The 24,182-nt window shown below is 37.2% G+C and overlaps 1 protein-coding gene across 4 annotated transcripts in view; it reads right to left on the bottom strand.

The window, feature by feature from the left end:
* Nucleotides 1-24,182, bottom strand: part of SPATA6 (spermatogenesis associated 6) — a 147,789-nt gene that overhangs the window by 46,457 nt on the left and 77,150 nt on the right. For all 4 annotated transcript variants that reach the window (XM_042997064.1, XM_007077235.2, XM_042997063.1 and 1 more), the window contains exons 9-10: nt 21,491-21,531; nt 1,612-1,796 (exon numbers count right to left, since the gene is read on the bottom strand). In XM_042997064.1, coding sequence (XP_042852998.1) covers nt 1,612-1,796; nt 21,491-21,531 — 226 coding nt within the window. The remainder of the gene's footprint in view (nt 1-1,611; nt 1,797-21,490; nt 21,532-24,182) is intronic.

A 24,182-nucleotide genomic window follows, 5' to 3' on the forward strand; every position in this document is an offset into this window, starting at 1 on the left:
ATGTCTTGAAAACCTACAGAGATGGCAAAGAACCTAATCAACAAAACCACAAGTGCTTAATTCTGAAAGTCAGCAAAAAGAGAGTATCTGAACATCTGACCACTGGAGCAGATGTGGAAATTAAAGTCCCCTGGCAACTGCGACACAGGTTACCAGACTTCAGCAGAAAAATCTCTCTTCAAGACTTTCTCTGGAACTTTTAAAGCCTATAGAAACATAGGTACATATCTTTCTATATAAACATGGAGATCTATCTTTTTATCTATCCATCTGTCTGTGAACTCGATGATCCCACAGGCATCATTCCAAAGATCAGAGGCAACATTAAGCAAAATTCCCTATCTCAGGGTCTCCAGCAGACCTCCATACATCCATTTGAACGTTTATAGGGCTAATGGGGAAAGAAATCTATCTGTTTAGAATAGGGACTTTTTTTTTCTTTCAGAATAAGGATGTTTTAATACAGCTTCCAAACTGATACACTCTTGCTCAAACCATCAGTTTTGAGATGAACTTTTGACAGACTATACAGTTAGTGTAAATTTTATCAATTAATGTCTGATGGTCATAATATGCTATACAAACTGGGTGTGCTACTTCAGATTTTTGACACCACCTAAAGATAGATTTCATTTCCATGTTGTTGATAGAATGTGTGGCTTTCAAATTTCTTTTCTTTTTTTTTTTAATATGAAATTCATTGTCAAATTTGTTTCCATACAACACCCAGTGCTCATCACAAAAGGTGTCCTCCTCAATGCCCATCACCCATTTTCCCCTCCCTCCCACCCCCATCAACCTTTAATTTATTCTCAGTTTTTGAGTCTCTTATGGTTTGCCTCCCTCCCTAACTTTTTTTTTTCTTCCCTTCTCCTCCCCCATGATCTTCTGTTAAGTTGCAAGGACCATGAGGCATTCAAATTTCTATAAAAGTTTTAAACTACCTAGGGTAGGGTTGTTTTTTGTTTTTTTTTCAATTTATGACAACTGTTTTCTATGTTACTATTAGTGCATGAGGCAACGAATTTCCAATTTGAATTCAACAACAACAAAAACAGATAAAGAGGAATTATTTCTTTCACATTCAAATTATAACAAGTATCTAACTTCAGTTGCCAAAGCTTTTTTAGAGGGAGGGATGGAATTTTACATGATTAAAATTCTCTTGGGGAGTTGGGGAGAGGTTATTTGAGGAAAATAAATACCATATACCAACAATATATAGCAGCATCATTATCACTAAAAGGAAAGTATAACCTATGCTATTTTTATACATAAGCCATGCCTATGATGTTAAATTCCTATGAATCTATTGAAAATAAACCATCATGCACTATTTTTCACTTTTAAAAACCATAGTATTGAATTTGGGTTAAAGTGATCCTAATTAATAAACCCATTAATAGTTAATAACTCACTTCAAGAGGACTGGGCTCGGGAGAAATATCTAATGCTATGTAATATGTACTATATTCTAAACAAAAACAAGTAAGCCTTTTAAAATCAAATTATACTTGTAGAAATAATCAGTTCACATACATTATTTCTGCCTTCTCTTTTCTAATGATGATAATTCAAAAAATCAGTACAGTAGGAAAGACTAAGTATTACCTTTCCCTGAGAGAAGCTCGATTAAGCACAGGACTTGGAGAATGCTTCGGCATTGTTGAGGGTGCTGAATGGACTAGTAGGGTCCTTGCTGAATTCTGGGGCTTGCTACATGACCTTGAGCTTAAATACTCATCACACCTTTCCAAGGAGTCATCGTAGTCTCTCCCATGGGGTGTCCTGATAACCTGTTTAAAAAATTATATTTGTATACACATAATAAATGTGCTATACATTTATTACATACACACACATATACACACCACCTTAGAACATTTATAAGAGTTAAAAAAAAAACAAACAAACACGTATAATGCCACAGCCATATATGAAGGTAAATTTTAGAATGTAGCAGTAATCGTTACCACCATAAGAATAAATATTAGGGGCACCTGGGTGGCTCAGTCAGTTAAGCGCCTGACTTCGACTCAGGTCATGATCTCGCATCTCACGGTCTGTGAGTTCAAGTCCCGCATCAGGCTCGGTGACAGCTCAGAGCCTGGAGCCTGCTTCAGATTCTGTGTCTCCCTCTCTTTCTGCCCCTCTCCCACTCATGCTCTGTCTTTCTCAAAAATATATAAACATCAAAAAAAATATTAAATACATCTAGATTGTTCATTCCACGTCTAAAATTTACAATTATCAATTCCAAAGGCTTTTGAGTAGTGGTAGGGTAAAGGTAGGGGTGTATATATAAAACAAAGGACAATACACAGAAACTAATGACAGCCTAGTTTAGCTATCAGGCCAATCAGAACAGAATTCTACCCTAATACTCATTCATTGATTCATTTGTTCTGAGGACAGACAAATGAATGAATCAGGATAAAAACATTATATAACTACCTTTATATGAGGAACTTATATTCTAGTAAAGTTTACATACTACTATGGAGAGGGAGTTTTAAACACACACCCTAAGATAAATAGGTAAAATACATAGTATGTTAAAGGATGGTGAATATCATAAGAAGAAAATAAAGCAGAAAGGGAGATAAGAGGTACTGATGGGTGGTGTGGGAGGGGTATATAGGGAAGGAGATGCAATTTTATTTTATTTCATTTCATTTCACTTTATTTTTTTATTTATTTGAGAGAGAGAGAGAGCATGAGAGAGAGCAGGGGAGGGACAGAAAAAGAGGGAAAGAGAGAATCCCAGCAGGTTCCACATTGCCAGTCTGGAGAACGAAAAAGGGCTCGATTTCATGAAATGAACGTGAGATCATGACCTGAGCCAAAATCAAGAATCAGACACTTAACCTATTGAGCCACCCAGGCATCCCAGGAGCTACAATTTGAAATAACATAATCAAGGGGGACCTCACAGAGAAAGAGAATATCTTAGTAAAGACCTAAGGAGTAAAGGCCTGAAGATCTTACTAAAGACCACAAGACCTAAGTCGTGGGGACATCTGTGGGAAGATCATTCCAGAAGGAGAGAAAAATAAACACAAAGTTCCTGTGGGATGGGGTGGAAAGCATGCCTGATGTATTAGAAATAGCAAGGAAGGGGCAACTGGGTGGCTCAGGTAGTTAAGCATCCAACTTCGGCTCAGGTCATGATCTCACAATTCATGAGTTTGAGCCCCGTGTTGGGCTCTGTGCTGACAGCTCAGAGCCTGGAGCCTGGAGCCTGGAGCCTGGAGCCTGTCTTCGAATTCTATGTCTCCCTCTCTCTCTGTCCCTCCCCTGCTTGTACTGTCTCTCTCTCACTCAAAAAATAAATTAAAAAAAAAAAAAAAACACTTAAAGAATTAAAAAAAAAAAAAAAAGAAATAGCAAGGAAACCAATAGGGCTGAACTAAATACTAGGTAATGAGGTCAAAAAGGTAGTTTTAAGGATTTAGGATTCTATGCTGTAACTTTTTTTTTTTTTAAACAAGATCTCACTGGCTACTTTGTTAAGAACTGTCTATAGAGGGGCACCTGGGTGGCTCAGTCAGTTGAGCGGCCGACTTCGATTCAGGTCACGATCTCGCGGTCCGTGAGTTCGAGCCCCACGTCGGCTCTGTGCTGACAGCCTGGAGCCTGTTTCGGATTCTGTGTCTCCCTCTCTCTGACCCTCCCCCGTTCATGCTCTGTCTCTCTCTGTCTCAAAAATAAATAAACATTAAAAAAAAAATTAAAAAAAAAAAAAAAGAACTGTCTATAGAGTGGGCCAAGGGCAGAGACAGGGAAATCAGCTAGGAAATGATTATAACAAAATATGGAAAAGGATGCTGGCTTGAATAAGAATGATATCAATGGAGGTGAAAAGTGATCAGATTGAAAAGGCATTTGAAAGATAGAGCCAACAGGATTCGCTAATGGACTGGATGTCAAAGATAACACCAGTTTTTTGGTCTAATCAACCAGAAGAATTGGGTTTATATGATTTAGTTACACCCTTCCAACTGGAAGCAGAGAAGAGTAAATATTAGGAGCCTGTTTCTGCACATGTTGAGCTGCTTATACCTATTAATTTATTAATCACCCAACATATTAGAGTAGAATTCAGAAGAAGAGTCCAGGATAAAGATATAAATGGTATTTAAAGATAGGGCACTAGGTGATATCACCAAGGAAGTGAGCATAAGTAGAAAGAAGAATACATCTGAAGACAGAGCCCAGGGGAATACTCCACTACTGAAAGGCTGAGAAGATAGCAAGGAAACATCAGACTGAGGAGTGGGCAGGGAAGAAGGGGAAGAAACAGGAGAATGTGTGGTCAGTTGAAGAATGCATTTCAAGTAAGGGGAGTAACTAACTAAGTTAAATATGCTGATAAATCAAATTGGAAAAGACTGAGAATGGAACTCTGTATTTTAGCAATTGGAGAGTCATCAGTAACATCAACAAGAGTAGCACTGATGGAGTGATGGGAGTGATAATCTGGAGTTGAGTTCAAGAGAGAATGAGAGAGAGAAATTGCACTCATTTAATAAATATTTAATCTCCAGTCATTATTTTAAGTGGTGGGACTACAACAGTGAACACAGCTAAGTCCCCGCCTTTATGAGCAAATGTTCTAGCAGTACGATTTGGTAAATATTTGGCCTTTAAGAAAGATACCTTATCTTTCTCAGACTTCTTTCCCTCATATGTAAAGTAGAGTTAATAATCACTATCTTATAGATTTTCCATAATTTAAAGTATGTTATAGAACATCTAGGTGTGTGAATTAGTTATACAATAAATATAAGTCATTTATTATTAAAACACCAGTCCAACACAACTTTTTGCTTCAACACTACCACAATTTTCACTGCTTTCCAGAATTAGAGCAACATATGGTGACTCAGCAATCAGCTAAGAGAACCAAGCTTTCATCCCAGAACCAAATAGCACATGGTTCAAACGGCTCAGTTACAGTCCCAAATAACTGACCAAGAAATATATGATCTAGGTTGAATAAAAATTGGAAATTATTTCAATGTTAGTTGTTCACATAAAGTAAAAGCACAGTGAATGTCAAAAACAAGATCAAAGATGTCCATAGTCAACAAATGTTAAGCATATATGTGAAGAGACTGATAGGAAAGAAAAAAAGTGCTGTAATGCTGTTTCTAGAATTCTATTCAAATATGAGTCTCTTGGCTTATGGTACAGATTATTTTCTCTTCATTAACTTCAATGCCAACTGAGTCATGTTGGTTAGCAGACCACTTCATTTTTCTTTCCCCCCCCCTTTTTTTTTTACTAAATTTTCTCCCCAAACTAGTCAGCAATATTTTAAACACAGCCATGTTCCTCTATTTATAAGAATATTCACTGACAATCTCTTGCACCACATGTTAGCTAATACTCATATCTAGAAAGGTATAGGGGTTTGAACTTACAATCCAGATGAGATGGGGCATAAACACAAAGATAACTGACAAGATAACCTGCATCAAATACATCATAATGACAATACAGAAGGATATTCAAAGATTTTGGTCTAAATGGTGGAAGTCTCATGGAGAAGGTGGGACTGGAATCAAGGCCATTAGTAGAGAAAAGGAGAAAGCGCAGTCAGAATGGGGGAAAAGGCACAAGGAAAGAGGACCACAGATGACAATAACTTGGCTATCTCTATAGGAAACTAATAGGAGAGACAGTATCTTAGAGGTGGAAAGGAGCACATTGTAGAGAAACTTAAGTGCTGTAACTCAATACTATTCAACATTTTTAAAGCATATTCTATGTATCAAGTACTAAACAAGGGAGGAGACAACAATCACAAATAAATGTAACAGAAGACCTCAAAGAAGTTATAATCCATGAGGGCAGACATGAAAAAACAAGTAATGATAAAATAATGAGGAAGGAAATTAGAACTGAATAGATATATAATAAGTGTGCCATGGGACCACAGCTAGGATATATTCTTTCCATGGAATTACAGCAAATATTTGTTTGGTAAAGTTTTATATCTGCATGAGGGACTAAAGGTATAATGAGGGAGTAAGTCTTGGATAAGAATCCATTTCAAACTTTCAATCTTAAGCCTTAGCTTAAGACATTTCCATAGCTCTTGTGAGTTTTCCATAGGTTACTTATTTACTTCAAAACCACATGGAATATTATCTCTTTGGCTCATTACAGAAGAGTTCCATCTCTTGGACAATTCTTCAAGAACACTGGCTTACAGTCCAAAGACCTGGGTTCAAATCCCTACCAATTATGTGACCCTGAGCGGGTCATTTCTTTCCAAGCTTTAGTTTCCTTATATACAAACTGGGGAAATAACCTTGCAGATTTGCCACAAAAATGTGGTAAAATTGTGAAAACACAAAGCAGAGGGCTTAGTTTATGAAGAATAATAGTTATTTCCTCTGTTTACAGTAATCTTCATATTTCAGCAAAAAGACTTTTTTTCTTTTTCTTTTTACATTTATGGAAATCTTTAAATGTCTGTTCTAAGATCTTCACTATGTAACAATTCGAATATTACAAATGTTAAAATGTATCGAGATAAAAAATCTAGTATTTTTAAACCACTCTAAAACTGTTACAGGTAGAAAAGTTTCATACACAAAATTCATTGTAATTCCATATATGCAATTATACAAATGACACACTTCTCAAATTTGTGATATATAATGGTTTGGTTATACCATACTTATGAAATAAGATTCCTGAAAAGTTGTTTACATGATAAGCTGATAAGTCATATTTATGGCCATAAAATTTTATGGGAACTTCAAGGTCCAATTAATAGAAGGAATAATTAACTACTGAGTATAATGGGAAACAGGAAGTCACTTATCCAACAAGTATCTGTTGAACTGACTTAATGCCTGGTATAAACACCATGCTCTAAAACTTCTTCTTTGTCATGGAGCATAAAATTTAAGAAACAAATACAAATAATTCTAATGGAATTAGCTGGGAAGTAGTTCAGACTAAGGATTGTAGGGGGAAAGTGCAGTATAGGTACTACTTTTAGGATGATAAGAAGAAAGTATGGTTCTCATTCAAAAGAGAGAGAAGCAATTTCTCAGTTTTGCCAAGAACATTCCTTAGTGAATCCTATTTCAAGTGAATAATCAATTCCTATCTTACCCAGTTTAAAAATCCATATGCTCAGCTATCTGGATTGATTTTAGAAAGATGTACTTTCTTTATACTGGAGAGAATTCAAGAAATTCCAAAATAATGCAATGAAAATGATAAGTAATTCCTAAATAGATCAATCCTTGTGTGTACGTGTGTGTATGGAGGGTTCCCTTCTTAGACCACTGTTCTATGCATTTATATAAATAACTTGTTTAATCGCCACAACAACCTTATGAAATATTTTGATTCTGTCCACTTCATAGGAGAGGAAACTGAAGCAAAGTTAAATAGCTATTAAGTGAGGGGGTCTCAGGCTAGTGACACATGAGAGATCTACGGCAGATCTCTCAAGTGGAAAACTCCAGAGCCCAAGCCTCCCAGGATGCCTGAAAGGAAAGTCTCACAGAAGATGGTCTCACAATCTGATTTACTAACAACCCAAACTACAGACCTCAGGAACAAACTGAAGAAAGAAAGCATACCCAATTAATTTTATGATGTGATCATAATAATGCTACCAAACCACTCATGGAAAGTAGAAGGGTAATTACAGACCACCCTCACTAGAAACCATATGTGGGAAAAGTGTTAAATAAAATATTAACAAATTAAATTCAGTAATGTTAAAAATATATATATAACATGACCAAGTTGGGTTTATTCAAAGAATACAAAGATAGGTGAGCATTAGAAAATCTATTAATTCACTACGAAAAAAATCCGTATCAAATCAATAGATGCTGAAAAAAATCCGTTTGATAATATTCAACATCCATTCATAATTAAAAAATATTCTTTGCAAACAAGAAATCTCAAAAGGAACTTAGTTAACTTGCAAAAGGATATTTAACAAAAATCTACTGCAAATAACATTCATAGGTGTGAAACCTCAGACATGATCCTATCTATCAAAGACAGGATCAAGACAAGAAAACACTGTATTAGGTTATGCTGCGGTAGCAAATTAAATTTGAAAATCAGTGGTTTAACATAATAAAGGTTCATTTTTCCCCATGCTTTATGGTAACAGAGGTTATTAGCAAGAAAAATTACACTTCACAAAAACTGTCTAAGGACTGTTTTGATGAGACACACTGAGCAACTTACAGCTGTATGATCTAGAACGTGAGGCCTCATTGTCACTGAAACAAGAGAGGGTTCAGATCAATTCACCTATGCTTCACCCTGGAAGGGATCCACATAATTTTCATTCATAGCCCATCGGCTAGAGTAGGTCCTAAATAACTGCAAAAGGGCTTGAAAAGCTGGAAGAGGATACGAACAGCCAATAAGCAGTAACTGTCCCTGCCACGTCCCCTATCACCACTTTTATTCACACTGTACTGAAGATATTAGAAAGTTAAGACAAAGAAATATTTCGAATGGCATAAATAAAATTCATTTCGCAAATGATAGTTTCTTCTATTAAAAAATTCAAGAATATCTATGACAAAAATGTTATACAAAATCAGCTTCAAACCTATATATCAGTAAAACACACAAAAAATGTAGTTTACATTACATTCCTATTTACAGTAGGAACCAAAACTATAAGGTTTCTAGGAATAAATCTAACTATGTGTAACAGATTAATGGAAAAGCATACATATCTTTACTGAGACACGTGAGAACTGAGACCACCTGCATTCACATGGCTTAAATATCAGATCTAAGAACTGAGACCCACCTACCTCAATGTGACTTTACCATGAGTTCAAGGAAATTCTTGCCCAAGAAAACAATGCTACAAACCAGTAAATACCATCATTTGCTTCAGGACATTCCCATAAATCATTTACCTGAACAAACGGTCTGCTCAATCATCAATCAGCTCCCTTCTTGAAACAACAGATTCTTAATCTGGGCAAATAATTCCCTTCTCAGAAGAAAAGATCACTCAACTGGACAAATCCTTCCTTATCAAATCAAGTGTTTACTTATCAAGACTCGCTTTAAGAACCCAATCTTTGTGTTCATTAATCCCAAACTTTTATATCACAAACTTTGTCAATTAGATTCCCTCATTAAAAGCCCTACCTTAAAACACTGGAGCTCAGACCCCAAAACCCTATACATATCTGCCCCTAACCTTCTCCTTTCAGAGACACTACTCAGACTGTCCAAGTGGTGGCGCTACCTTAAAGCATTATGTCAGAAACTCAGCTCTGCTTGATATCAACAGATTATTTAGTTATTCTGGTGGTTTTGGTGAGTTGGCAGTTGACAATCCTAACAGTCTACTAAGATATAAATAGACACCCACATGCTGCCACAGCTAAAACCTTCAACTTAGAAACTGTACTCTTCTGAGACTTCGTGAGCTTCCCTACTGTGAGTCTCTGACTGCAGTAGTAAGGTGAATGAACTTTGGTGTTGAGTCTGGGCTCTGATTTCTTTTTGTTAAACTTCCCAAGTGCTTAGTTACTTCATCTCCTAGGATGCAGAACCCTTTACTAATCTTGTCATTATATGATCGGATTGGAAAATTTGTATCCCGGTGGATGTCTGTCTTTTTATCAACAATACTAATATATCTCTATCTTTGTGACTTTTTGTTGTGAGTCCATGAGAAGAAGATCATAGGAAAATGAAAAAATGTTGAGCTACCAAATCCATCCTCGAGTTAGGCCCATGGATGAACAGGCTCTGAAATTCTCATCACACTACAATCCTCATAACAAAAACTCTGCCGTGGGTCACTTGTCAAAGTATCATGAAAACTTCTTCAGTGTTGCCTTGTTCTCTCCATGGGAAAAAACTGCCATAGAAGAGATTGCTTCCAAACCTTCCATCCTCCTAGAAGTGCAGACTTGTCAGGTCTCCCATTTGAGACAACCGCTAGGTTGGGGCACAAGACACAAAGCACGCAAGCAGCACACGGACCAACATTACCAGACTTGTATAGTGGTTTCCATTTAGGTCCATGTCCCCTCCAAGTTAGATTCAAGCTTCTTACACCTATTCACACTATAATTTTAAGTCATACAGTTACTATTCTAAGCAACATAATTTCACCAATGTCTATGCAAAGAAATACCTCTGCTGTCAGGGCAGCAGGGTATTCACAAAGCTCACCTGGCAGGATTCAGCACTGTTGCAGACTGAGAACTGCTCTTTACCCTCTAGTTTTCCCTTGTTCAAGTCAGGGCACCCAGGTCCCCAGCTATCCTGCTCCTGCTCTAACAAAGTAGATTAGAAATGGCATCCAGGTAGGGTGGGAATGTGAGATAGGGGAGAGATCATGCCAATTCACAGGTCACCGGATCATAAGAAGTCCTATCTACATCTGATGGACTGGCCTGTCCATCACCCCAAGATCCTGGCCTTCAAGCTACATTCAAGTGACTGCAGGGAACTCTGAGTGGTCTTTCTTGAGGAGGACATGATTATGTTCTATGTGAGGGAAGAAAGGTATGCAAAGATATTTGGGGGCCAGAGGGGCAGACTGTGTCAGATATGGTTAGCTGTCCACTAAAATTTGTGTCCCCTCTTATGAAGCATAAGATTAGTGGGAATTGGCTGCCTACCCAGGATCCCTACTTACTAGCCACTCTCCTCCCTGTGCTTCTAGATATGGCCACGTGACCAGTTCTTGTCAATGGAACATAAGAAGTGACTTAGAGCACTTCCTGGCTTTTAAGAAACAGATACACTGGACTGTTAATGAGAAATAAAACTTACGTTGTGTTAAAACATTGTAATAGTAAAGTTTCAGAACATCTGGCATTACCCTAATACATTGAGTGAGTTAAAATCCAGAAGTAGAAATGTAGACATGACCTAGATAAGAAAGACAGTGATGACATAATGGGAACACAAGGAGTAGGAGCAGCCAGATTATAGGCAATACAAAAATCTAAGCAGAAAACTCTGACTTTGATGTGATATTCATTCATAAATTCAAACACCAGTTAAGTATCCACCAGATACCACACACCTAGCTATCAAAACATTAAATTTACTTTCACGAGTTTAGGAAGACATATAAAATCCATATTCTGCCAAGTGAAAGAGGCACCCAGTGTAAAAAGGCAATGAATGCTAAGGCATGTGAGGATGTTAAAAGTGATGTTAAGGCTACCAGAAATCAAACATATATCCCACGTGTATTTCACAATTTTGCCTAAAGCAAGGTCTGCTTCTCCAGTGCCACAAAGGTGATTTCCTATCTCTTTTAAAGAAACAGAAGGACTCTTCAGTTTTGAGAGTTCTCATAAAATTCATTGTCTCCAAATAGTTTAGGAGTAATGGATAAAGAAATGGAAGCAATGTTCACTTGAATGTCTAACAGTGAAAGGAGGGAGAGAGGATGATAAAGACACAGGGATGCAGACTGAGCTCTTTCTCAGATTTGCAAAATTTGTTTTCTGTCATTTAAGACGGGGGTAAAAATTCCTGTTCAATTTGTAAGTCTGCATATAATCCAATTATATAATAAATATGAAAAGCTTTAAAATTGGAACCCATTATACAAATTTAAGTTGTTTTTTATTATTGTGTTTTATGGTCAAAATAAATGCAAAGGTGTTAACATGATTAAGAAGGCAGAGTAGAAGGAAAAACAAAGTGGAGATTAACAGGAAGACTGAAGTAGAGATGAAGAGGACTGAGAAAAATTCCATCCACAACGGACATTTTCTCTGACAAAGTAGAATATGAAGTCATGTATAGAAAATGAGAAGTAGAACTTAGAAAGTCTAGACTATGTTATAGAATCAACAAGAGAACAAAATGATCAAGCAGCACTGAAGGCCAAACTGAAGCTAGAAAGGATGTATTTTTAAAGGCCCAAGTAAAATGGGTTCTATAAAGCTTTCCAGAAATATTCTGTTATTAGATATACAGCCATTCATTTATTCAGATACTGATTATACATGGCATCATTGATTTTTCAACCTTTAGTCCAAAAGCCCCTGCAAAGGACAGAACTGTGTCTCCCCAAAATTCCTATGTCGAAGCTCTCCCACTGCGACTGCATTTGAAGTAAGGAATTAAGTAAGGTTCAATGAGGTCACATAGGTGAGGTTCTAATCTGAAAGGATTGGCGCTCTCATAAGGAGACCCCAGACTTTGTGCTCACGTGTGCACACACTCTCACTCTCTCTGCTATGTGAGGATGCAGTGAAAAGCAGCTGTCTGCAAGCTAGGAAGAGAGCTCTCACAAGATACCAGAATGCCTGGCACCCTGAGCTTTTCTACTGTCCAGCCTCCAGAACTGTGAGAAAACAAATTTCTGTTGTTTAAGGCACCCAGTCTATGGTATTTATTACGGTAGCCCAAACTAAGACAGCCCTCATGTTAAAAATGAATACTTTGTATTGCCCTCTTTTATATACTGAAATGAAACGTATTAAAAATGTAACTTACAGGGGCACCTGGGTGGCTCAGTCGGTTGAGCGACCGACTTCAGCTCAGGTCATGATCTCACGGTTTGTGAGTTTGAGCCCCGCGTTGGGCTCTGTGCTGACAGCTCAGAGCCTGGAGTCTGCTTCTGATTCTGTGTCTCCCTCTCTCTCTGCCCCTCCCTCACTCGTGCTCTGTCTCTGTCTCAGAAATAAACATTTAAAAAAAATTTTTTTTTTAAATGTAACTTATGGGGTGCCTGGGTAGCTCAGTTGGTTTGATTTCGGCTTAGGTCTGATCTCATAGTTTGTGAGTTCAAGCCCCACATCGGGCTCTGTGCAGACAGTGTGGAGCCTACTTGGGATTCTGTCTCCCTCTCTCTCTGTCCCTCCCCTGCTTGCTCTCTCTCTCTCTCTCTCAAAGATAAATAAAACTAAACTTAAAAATATTTTTAAAAATTAAAAAAATAAAAATGTAACTTCTTACATACCCACTTTCCAAAAAAATAAATCAATGAATTGTCTTAATTGTAGTATAGAGAAATTAATGGAACATGACTTAATTTTTTTTAATGTTTATCTATTTTTGAGAGACAGAGTGAGAGTGGGGGAGGGGCAGAGAGAGAGGGAGACACAGAATCCAAAGCAGGCTCCAGGCTCTGAGCTGTCAGCACAGAGCCTGACATGGGGATCCAACTCACAAACCGTGAGATCATGACCTGAGCTGAAGTCCGGCGCTTAACCAATGGAGCCTCCCAGGCACCCCTATGGAACATGGCTTAAAATACACACTTCAATACATAAATGCCAACTATGACATTCTAAAAAATATAAAGGATGTTTGCACTCACTTACATAAATAAGTTTGAAGTTGAAAAAAAAATTCTTTTTAACATTTATTTATTATTGAGAGACAGAGAGAGACAGAGCATGAGTGGGGCAGAGAGAGGAGGAGACACAGAATCTGAAGGAGGCTCCAGGCTCTGAGCTGTCAGCACAGAGCCTGACGTGGGGCTCGAACTCACAAACCCAGAGAGATCATGACCTGAGCCGAAGTCAGACACTCAACCGACTGAGCCACCCAGGCGCCCCAATAAGCTTGAAGTTTTAAAATGTAAGTAGATCATGGGGAGCCTGGGCAGCTCAGTCGGTTGAGCATCCAACTCTTGACTTTGGCTCAGGTCAGGATCTCACAGTTCGTGAGTTCAAGCCCTGCATCAGGCTCTGTACTGCAAGCTTGGTATTCTCTGTTTCCTTCTCTCTCTCTCTCTGCCCCTATCCTGCTCACGCTCTCTCTGTCTCAAAAATAAATGAACATTTCAAAAGATATAAATAAAATGTAAGAAGATCATAAGACATTCCATACAAGAAAACCAGGAAAATAAATAAGCTGCTGTACACTTCATCATGGTATAATACTACACCATATGTTTTTAACAAAACAAAGTATAATCTTTATAATATATTTGTATTCCTACAATATATGCTGTATCTCAAAACAATGTAAAGGTACTCTTGTTTTATGTAGAGTTAGACTGGTTCTAATAATTATGAACATGTTTTTCACCTCCATTATGGTTGGTGAAACAGCTGAAAGCCATGTTGGACATAAGAATTCCTCATTGTTTGGAATGGTCCCATTATTGGTAGAATACCTCATGTCCCTGATCATTAAATATTAAGAGTACTTCCCCTCAATGACTGTAATAACAGTCCCTGTTAATGTCTAAAATGCCACCTTGAGAGTGGTACAATGTCTACTGAGAACCAGTGTATTAAATGAATGCCTATTATACACAGGCACATGGAAGTACACATAGGGGAGAGAAGCAGCCAATGATTCAGGTGGAATGATGGTAGAACAGAGGAGACACGAAACTAAAAGAACATGAGTGTTTATGAGAACAGCTGGTTATAATGCATTCAGGGTAAAGAGAGTTGAGTTTGGCCAAAAGAATATACAATGACCAAGCAACTACAAATATTAAAAAGGGAAGCAGCAGATTTAAAAGATAAAGAAAAGTAGGAGAAATAGAAAATAAGGATGTTAAAAAGCCAATATCCCTCAGTATACACCTTCCACTCAAACGAGACTAGTAGTTTCTCTTTTCTCCCAGGACACTGCACTTATTCCAAATCCCAAGATGTTTTCGCATTGCTTTCCTTCTCTTGCCTATGCAAAATATATTTCTCAACAGAATTTAGGCAAAGTTCCATTTTTGCAGAAATTTTTTTGCAAGCACTCCCACATTTATGACATTTTTCCTTGTAGAAATCCAAGTGCTCTACTACCTGAATATTTATTAACCAGCTACTATGTGCCTATAAGAAGAGACTTTATTCTTTCCATAGAGAAGATAGCAGTGCTCAAGACTATATATACATTTCTATGAAAATCTACCCCTTGAATACAAAAATAATCCTGTGAGCTTACTTACCACCCACTGCCTTACAAGGGTAGTATGAATGATCAATTTCTACTCTAACCCTAAGAGTAAAGAATCCAGAGGTGAAAGTGGGACAGAATTAAGAATGGGTAGAAGTTCAGTTCTTTCAAAGAATTCATTTGGAAAAGAGGATTGCAAACATATACACCTATCTTTAAATGGACCAGTCAACATACAGCCTACTTTATAAGCCAACATATAGTTACTTTAGGATAAATACTGGTAACCTGTAACTTTATCCCTGTCTCTTTATTCTGTATTTTTATATATTTGGTTTGCTTATTTTCTGTTAATAATCCACTCACACAATACACATTTTTAGGAATCCACACCATACATCAGATAATATGCTAGGTACTAGCAATTATCGATAAGCTAGATCAATAAGGTCCCTATCATCCTGGAACTTAGAGATTAGTAAAACAAGTGGATTTTAAACAAAGATGCAAATAAAGATGAAAATAAATATATAATTATAAATCGTGAAGCATAACTTGAAGGAAATGTACAAAGACAGGCTTATCCCTTAAGTAGGCCAACTAAAGTGACTTCCCTGAGCCCCATGCAAGACAATCAATATTATACTTTTTGACTTACATGTGTGTGCACATACACATATATAACACACATCAATGTGCATGTACATGAGTGTGTGTGTGTGTGTGTGTGTGTGTGTGTGTGTGTGTGTGTTTGAATATATTCCACATAACAGAGCAGGTCTGCATCAGGTGAATTATGCCAAGCCATACTCCTCTAGTGGCAGCCTTAAACAAGGGCACAACTATATATAAATGCTATACAAAGGGAAGTTCCACCAATACAAATGCTATTATATTCATAGTCATACTAGTGGTTCTCAAATGCCAAAATTTGGATTGATGGCCAAGAGAACTGCATCAAAACCACCTGGAAACTTGTCAAAAATAAAAAATTTCCCACTCTCCATTGTCAATAATTTCAATTTAGTACCTAGAATGAATTTTTATAAAGTTCCATCTACATAATTATGATACTGTAGATGTGAGCCTTTAGTCAGACAGTGCCTTGACTCATTACTTAACTGTTCCACAGTTCTTTTATCATGCTCAAAGCCTGGCAAAGTACTCAAACTATGCTATTCAGTGCCAGCAAGCACAAAATAAATTATTTTCAAATAAATAAGCAAAGGTATTGTAAGGAAAGTTATGATTTTTTTTTTCTTTTTGTTGTTTTCTCAAATACAATGACACGCCTTATCAAGAAGCTTTCACTTAGGAAGAGAAACGACAAACTCTGAGACAATGCTTCTCAAAATGGAGGACACAAACTACGAGTGGTATAGCAGATAACTTAATATGGTACCCCAAGCGATTTTTTTTCAATATATGAAATTTATTGTCAAATTGGTTTCCATACAACATCCAGTGCTCATCCCAAAAGGTGCTCTCCTCAATACCCACCACCCACCCTCCCCTCCCTCCCACCCCCCATCAACCCTCAGTTTGTTCTCAGTTTTTAACAGTCTCTTATGCTTTGGCTCTCTCCCACTCTAACCTCTTTTTTTTTTTCCTTCCCCTCCCCCATGGGTTTCTGTTAAGTTTCTCAGGATCCACATAAGAGTGAAAACATATGGTATCTGTCTTTGTATGGCTTATTTCACTTAGCATCATACTCTCCAGTTCCATCCACGTTGCTACAAAGGGCCATATTTCGTTCTTTCTCATTGCCATGTAGTACTCCATTGTGTAAATAAACCACAATTTCTTTATCCATTCGTCAGTTGATGGACATTTAGGCTCTTTCCATAATTTGGCTATTGTTGAGAGTGCTGCTATAAACATTGGGATACAAGTGCCCCTATGCATCAGTACTCCCGTATCCCGTGGGTAAATTCCTAGCAGTGCTATTGCTGGGTCATAGGGTAGGTCTATTTTTAATTTTCTGAGGAACCTCCACACTGTTTTCCAGAGTGGCTGCACCAGTTTGCATTCCCACCAACAGTGCAAGAGGGTTCCCGTTTCTCCACATCCTCTCCAGCATCTATAGTCTCCTGATTTGTTCATTTTGGCCACTCTGACTGGCGTGAGGTGATATCTGAGTGTGGTTTTGATTTGTATTTCCCTGATAAGGAGCGACGTTGAGCATCTTTTCATGTGCCTGTTGGCCATCCGGATGTCTTCTTTAGAGAAGTGTCTATTCATGTTTTCTGCCCATTTCTTCACTGGGTTATTTGTGTTTTGGGTGTGGAGTTTGGTGAGCTCTTTATAGATTTTGGATACTAGCCCTTTGTCCAATATGTCATTTGCAAATATCTTTTCCCATTCTGTTGGTTGCCTTTTAGTTTTGTTGGTTGTTTCCTTTGCTGTGCAGAAGCTTTTTATCTTCATAAGGTCCCAGTAATTCATTTTTGCTTTTAATTCCCTTGCCTTTGGGGATGTGTCAAGTAAGAAATTGCTATGGCTGAGGTCAGAGAGGTCTTTTCCTGCTTTCTCCTCCAGGGTTTTGATGGTTTCCTGTCTCACATTCAGGTCCTTTATCCATTTTGAGTTTATTTTTGTGAATGGTGTGAGAAAGTGGTCTAGTTTCAACCTTCTGCATGTTGCTGTCCAGTTCTCCCAGCACCATTTGTTAAAGAGACTGGCTTTTTTCCATTGGATGTTCTTTCCTGCTTTGTCAAAGATTAGTTGGCCATACGTTTGTGGGTCTAGTTCTGGGGTTTCTATTCTATTCCATTGGTCTATGTGTCTGTTTTTGTGCCAATACCATGCTGTCTTGATGATTACAGCTTTGTAATAGAGGCTAAAGTCTGGGATTGTGATGCCTCCTGCTTTGGTCTTCTTCTTCAAAATTACTTTGGCTATTCAGGGCCTTTTGTGTTTCCATATGAATTTTAGAATTGCTTGTTCTAGTTTCGAGAAGAATGCTGGTGCAATTTTGATTGGGATTGCATTGAATGTGTAGATAGCTTTGGGTAGTATTGACATTTTGACAATATTTATTCTTCCAATCCATGAGCAGGGAATGTTTTTCCATTTCTTTGTATCTTCTTCAATTTCCTTCATAAGCTTTCTATAGTTTTCAGCATACAGATCTTTTACATCTTTGGTTAGATTTATTCCTAGGTATTTTATGCTTCTTGGTGCAATTGTGAATGGGATCAGTTTCTTTATTTGTCTTACTGTTGCTTCATTGTTAGTGTATAAGAATGCAACTGATTTCTGTACATTGATTTTGTATCCTGCAACTTTGCTGAATTCATGTATCAGTTCTAGCAGACTTCTGGTGGAGTCTATCGGATTTTCCATGTATAATATCATGTCATCTGCAAAAAGCGAAAGCTTGACTTCATCTTTGCCAATTTTGATGCCTTTGATTTCCTTTTGTTGTCTGATTGCTGATGCTAGAACCTCCAACACTATGTTAAACAACAGCGGTGAGAGTGGGCATCCCTGTCGTGTTCCTGATCTCAGGGAAAAAGCTCTCTGTTTTTCCCCATTGAGGATGATGTTAGCTGTGGGCTTTTCATAAATGGCTTTTATGATGCTTAAGTATGTTCCTTCTATCCCGACTTTCTCAAGGGTTTTTATTAAGAAAGGGTGCTGGATTTTGTCAAAGGCCTTTTCTGCATCGATTGACAGGATCATATGGTTCTTCTCTTTTCTTTTATTAATGTGATGTATCATGTTGATTGATTTGCGAATGTTGGACCAGCCCTGCATCCCAGGAATGAATCCCACTTGATCATGGTGAATAATTCTTTTTATATGCTGTTGAATTCGATTTGCTAGTATCTTATTGAGAATTTTTGCATCCATATTCATCAGGGATATTGGCCTGTAGTTCTCTTTTTTTACTGGGTCTCTGTCTGGTTTAGGAATCAAAGTAATACTGGCTTCATAGAATGAGTCTGGAAGTTTTCCTTTCCTTTCTATTTCCTGGAATAGCTTGAGAAGGATAGGTATTATCTCTGCTTTAAACGTCTGGCAGAACTCCCCTGGGAAGCCATCTGGTCCTGGACTCTTATTTGTTGGGAGATTTTTGATAACCGATTCAATGTCTTTGCTGGTTATGGGTCTGTTCAAGCTTTCTATTTCCTCCTGATTGAGTTTTGGAAGAGTGTGGGTGTCTAGGAATTTTTCCATTTCTTCCAGGTTGTCCAATTTGTTGGCATATAGTTTTTCATAGTATTCCCTGATAATTGTTTGTATCTCTGAGGGATTGGTTGTAATAATTCCATTTTCATTCATGATTTTATCTATTTGGGTCATCTCCCTTTTCTTTTTGAGAAGCCTGGCTAGAGGTTTGTCAATTTTGTTTATTTTTTCAAAAAACCAACTCTTGGTTTCATTGATCTGCTCTACAGTTTTTTTTAGATTCTATATTGTTTATTTCTGCTCTGATCTTTATTATTTCTCTTCTTCTGCTGGGTTTAGGCTGCCTTTGCTGTTCTGCTTCTATTTCCTTTAGATGTGCTGTTAGATTTTGTATTTGGGACTTTTCTTGCTTCTTGAGATAGGCCTGGATTGCAATGTATTTTCCTCTCAGGACTGCCTTCGCTACGTCCCAAAGCGTTTGGATTGTTGTATTTTCATTTTCGTTTGTTTCCATATATTTTTTAATTTCTTCTCTAATTGCCTGGTTGACCCACTCATTCGTTAGTAGGGAGTTCTTTAACCTCCATGCTTTTGGAGGTTTTCCAGACTTTTTCCTGTGGTTGATTTCAAGCTTCATAGCATTGTGGTCTGAAAGTATGCATGGTATAATTTCAATTCTTGTATACTTATGAAGGGCTGTTTTGTGACCCAGCATATGATCTGTCTTGGAGAATGTTCCATGTGCACTCGAGAAGAAAGTATATTCTGTTGCTTTGGGATGCAGAGTTCTAAATATATCTGTCAAGTCCATCTGATCCAATGTGTCATTCAGGGCCTTTGTTTCTTTATTGACCGTGTGTCTAGATGATCTATCCATTTCTGTAAGTGGAGTGTTAAAGTCCCCTGCAATTACCACATTCTTATCAATAAGGTTGCTTATGTTTATGAGTAATTGTTTTTATATATTTGGGGGCTCCGGTATTTGGCGCATAGACATTTATAATTGTTAGCTCTTCCTGATGGATAGACCCTGTAATTATTATATAATGCCCTTCTTCATCTCTTGTTACAGCCTTTAATTTAAAGTCTAGTTTGTCTGATATAAGTATGGCTACTCCAGCTTTCTTTTGGCTTCCAGTAGCATGATAAATAGTTCTCCATCCCCTCACTCTCAATCTAAAGGTGTCCTCAGATCTAAAATGAGTCTCTTGTAGACAGCAAATAGATGGGTCTTGTTTTTTTATCCATTCTGATACCCTATGTCTTTTGGTTGGCGCATTTAGTCCATTTACATTCAGTGTTATTATAGAAAAATACTGGTTTAGAGTCATTGTGATGTCTGTATGTTTTATGCTTGTAGCGATGTCTCTGGTACTTTGTCTCACAGGATCCCCCTTAGGATCTCTTGTAGGGCTGGTTTAGTGGTGACAAATTCCTTCAGTTTTTGTTTGTTTGGGAAGACCTTTATCTCTCCTTCTATTCTAAATGACAGACTTGCTGGATAAAGGATTCTCGGCTGCATATTTTTTCTGTTCAACACATTGAAGATCTCGTGCCAATCCTTTCCCAAGTGATTTTAGATGATATACAAGATTATTTTACATGGCACATAGACATACACTAAATTACACTGAATTACAAAGAAAAAAATGTATTATCTTTTCAATTCTTTTTCAGTTAGTTACTATTGTGTCTTCCACACCTATCACTGCTTATCTCATTTTAAGAAATAGAGAACATGCCTCCAAGCCTTTGGAAAACAACTGTTATCTAGCCTGAACTTAGTAACATTGTTTTGTTCATTGTATCCTTTAGGACTATCATCCATTTAAAACATAGGATACTGATTTTTCATTTATAGTAGTGAGATAAATACAAAAGTGAATTTAAAGAGAATAGCATAAATTGCATGCAGATCCTGTAAAAATTATAAGGATGCTCTATAGATGACTGAAGTTTAGAAACAGTACTGTGTGGGGGCACCTGGGTGGCTCAGTTGGTTAAGTGGTCGACTTCGGCTCAGGTCATGATCTCGCAGTCCGTGAGTTCGAGCCCCGCCTGTTTCAGATTCTCTGTCTCCCTCTCTCTCTCTCTCTCTGACCCTCCCCCATTCATGCTCTGTCTCTCTCTGTCTCAAAAATAAATAAACGTTTAAAAAAAAAATTAAAAAAAAAAAAAAGAAACAGTACTGTGTTTCAATTTCTCTATGTCTCTCTCACACACATATATACATATACATACACAAACACATTCAATAAGTAATTAATCTAAATGAATAATCAAAAGCCACAAACTGTTACAGGAAGACAGTCAATGAAAAGTCTATTCTACCACTTAACAATGTAGCCAAAATAATGATATTCCATGATATGACAATTACTGTTTGTATATTTTCTCGACGAAATGATTATGATAATCTCTGACTACACATATAAATAATGTACATATCCTTTTATGTGAAGCCAGGAGAATTACCATTCAGTAATTTTATACTACATACCTTATAATCCTTGGGTCGGTAGCAACCAAGATGAGAATGATCTGTAAAAGGGTGTATCAAACAATTAAACAATAAATATTTCATACTAAAAAGAAAATTTGGTTTCATTTTTGGTTTTTGCAATTCTATTTCTATGATTATAATTTCATACAGCAGTTTTCAGAAATACCTTAAAGTCCATTAACAACGTTATATAAGTAAAGGTGATATAACACAAGTTAAAATCTGTATCAGTTCTTGGGGTATCTGGGTGGCTCCTACAGTTAGGCATCTGACTCGATTTTAGCTTGGGTCATGATCTCACAGTTTGTGGGATCAAGCCCCACATGGGGCTCTGTGCTGGCAGCATGGAGTCTGCTTGGGATTCTCACTCCCTCTCTCTTTGCCCCCCCCTGCTTGTGCATGCTTGTGCTCTCTCTCTCTCAAAATAAATAAACTTTATTTTAAAAATCTGTATCAGTTCTTCAATAATTAAGTGATTTCACAAATACTATTTTCATTAGAGTAGGATATATCAGAATATAGACCGGAATAATTTTTTTGTTGCTAATCCAATTTGCCTATATGAAATGGATAATCTTTAATTGATAAACCAGTTTATGACAAAATACAATTTGAATGTATATATTTGATAGATATTATCAAACTGTATGTGAGTCCATGCTTGATTTGAGTGAGTATAATGGAAACAGGACCAGCTTCAGAGTGTGGTAGCTCATGTGGTAGCATAAGTGTGTAGACCTTGTTGACAAATAGATCTGCATTATGGTCCAGTCCCCAGCACCTCTTGCATAACTTCAGCCTCATTATTCAACCTTTCTAAGTCTCAGATTCCTCATCTATCTCATCATAATTTCCTTTAAATATTATATTAGAGATCACATGTAAGGCATTAAAATAAATGTTAGCTACTATTATTAACACCATCATCAACATCATTACTGTCAAATTCTAAGTCAACAAGCCTAGCTGCAATTTCTGACTCTACCACTTATCGAACATATTGCCTTGATCAAGTTATAGAATTAATCTGTGTTTCATTCCTCATTTTAAAAGTATGAAGATGGGGCGCCTGGGTGGCTCAGTCGGTTGAGCGTCTGACTTTGGCTCAGGTTGTGATCTCGTGGTCTGTGAGTTCGAGCCCTGCGTCGGGCTCTGTGCTGACAGCTCAGAGCCTGGATCCTGCTTCAGATTCTGTGTCTCCCTCTCTCTCTCTGACCCTCCCGCCATTCATGCTCTGTCTCTCTCTGTCTCAAAAATAAATAAACGTGAAAAAAAAATTTTTTTTTTAAAGTATTAAGACAATGGCTACTTTGCTTCACAGAGTCATAGTAATGATTAAATTACACAGCTTATGGGGCGCCTGGGTGGCTCGGTCGGTTAAGCATCTGACTTCGGCTCAGGTCATGATCTCACGGTCCGTGAGTTCGAGCCCCGCGTCGGGCTCTGTGCTGACTGCTCAGAGCCTGGAGCCTGTTTCAGATTCTGTGTCTCCCTCTCTCTCTGCCCCTCCCCTGTTCATGCTCTGTCTCTCACTGTCTCAAAAATAAACGTTAAAAAAAAAATTAAAAAAAAAAATTACACAGCTTATAAAAGTTTCTAGCACAGTATCTGTAACAAAGTGGATTATACAACTATTCTAAATCTCTCCCAGGGTAAGGACCACTATATTACACATGCAGATTTTGGGTTTTTACTCATTACTTAAAGAAGTCAACATTTAACTACTATAATCTCTATATATTGACATTCAAGCACATCATGACCACTACTTCTCATACATTCTAGTCAAAAGCACTCTAACATTCTATATTTTACTTTCCCATGCCATCATATCAAAAAAAAAAAAAAAAAGACTATATAGAGACCTAGTCTATATTCAGTCAATTAATCACCTATCTTTTACGGCACAAGATCTTGTTTGTTTTCCAAGTGTCCTGAATCATCATAGAGAATAGCTGAAACATCAATGTCTTTCACACAAGGCCAACTTCACCATGTAATTCAGTAAGACTCAACTTACTTCAAGGGCTTTTCAAAATTACAAATAAAATAAATCCCATCTCAACTCCTCTTCCATAAAGTCTAATAATGTACAGCATGGCCACAGGAGCAGGAGAAATAAAAGAATGATAAGGACATAATGAACCTAATTCTCCACACATGTTAACTTTGAAAATTAAGGTAATAATTTCTGTACTTGGTATATGTTCTTTCTTGCAGCTAATGTAATATGAAAAGTATCAGTGTATTAAAACATTTATAAACTTACCCTAATATGACAGATTTGTATTTTTTTTATTTTTAGAAATCAAGCTGTTACTGAAGTTCCCAATGTTTGCCCTAAATCACTCTTACCAATAATTACTCACTAACTATCTTCTAAAAGCAGGAGATAAAGGACATAAAAAGTCATGGCCCACAGTCCTAAAATGCTTGTACTTTACTTGGGTTAAGTTATACAAAGTTGAATAACAGCATCATATAAGAAGAAGTGAAGTCAGAATGGTACAAGCAATTAATGCAATTAGTAAGTCCTATCAGAGATAAATCTCTCAAAACTAAAGCAATCAGAAAAAAATTCCTAAAGGACGAGAAAGCTAACCTGGACCTTAATGCATGGGCCACACTTAAGAAAAGTATGAAGAAAAATTAAAAGCTAATTCAGATTAGTGTGTGTAATATGATGTGT

Source organism: Panthera tigris, chromosome C1, assembly GCF_018350195.1.
Source record: "Panthera tigris isolate Pti1 chromosome C1, P.tigris_Pti1_mat1.1, whole genome shotgun sequence".
NCBI lineage: Eukaryota > Metazoa > Chordata > Mammalia > Carnivora > Felidae > Panthera > Panthera tigris.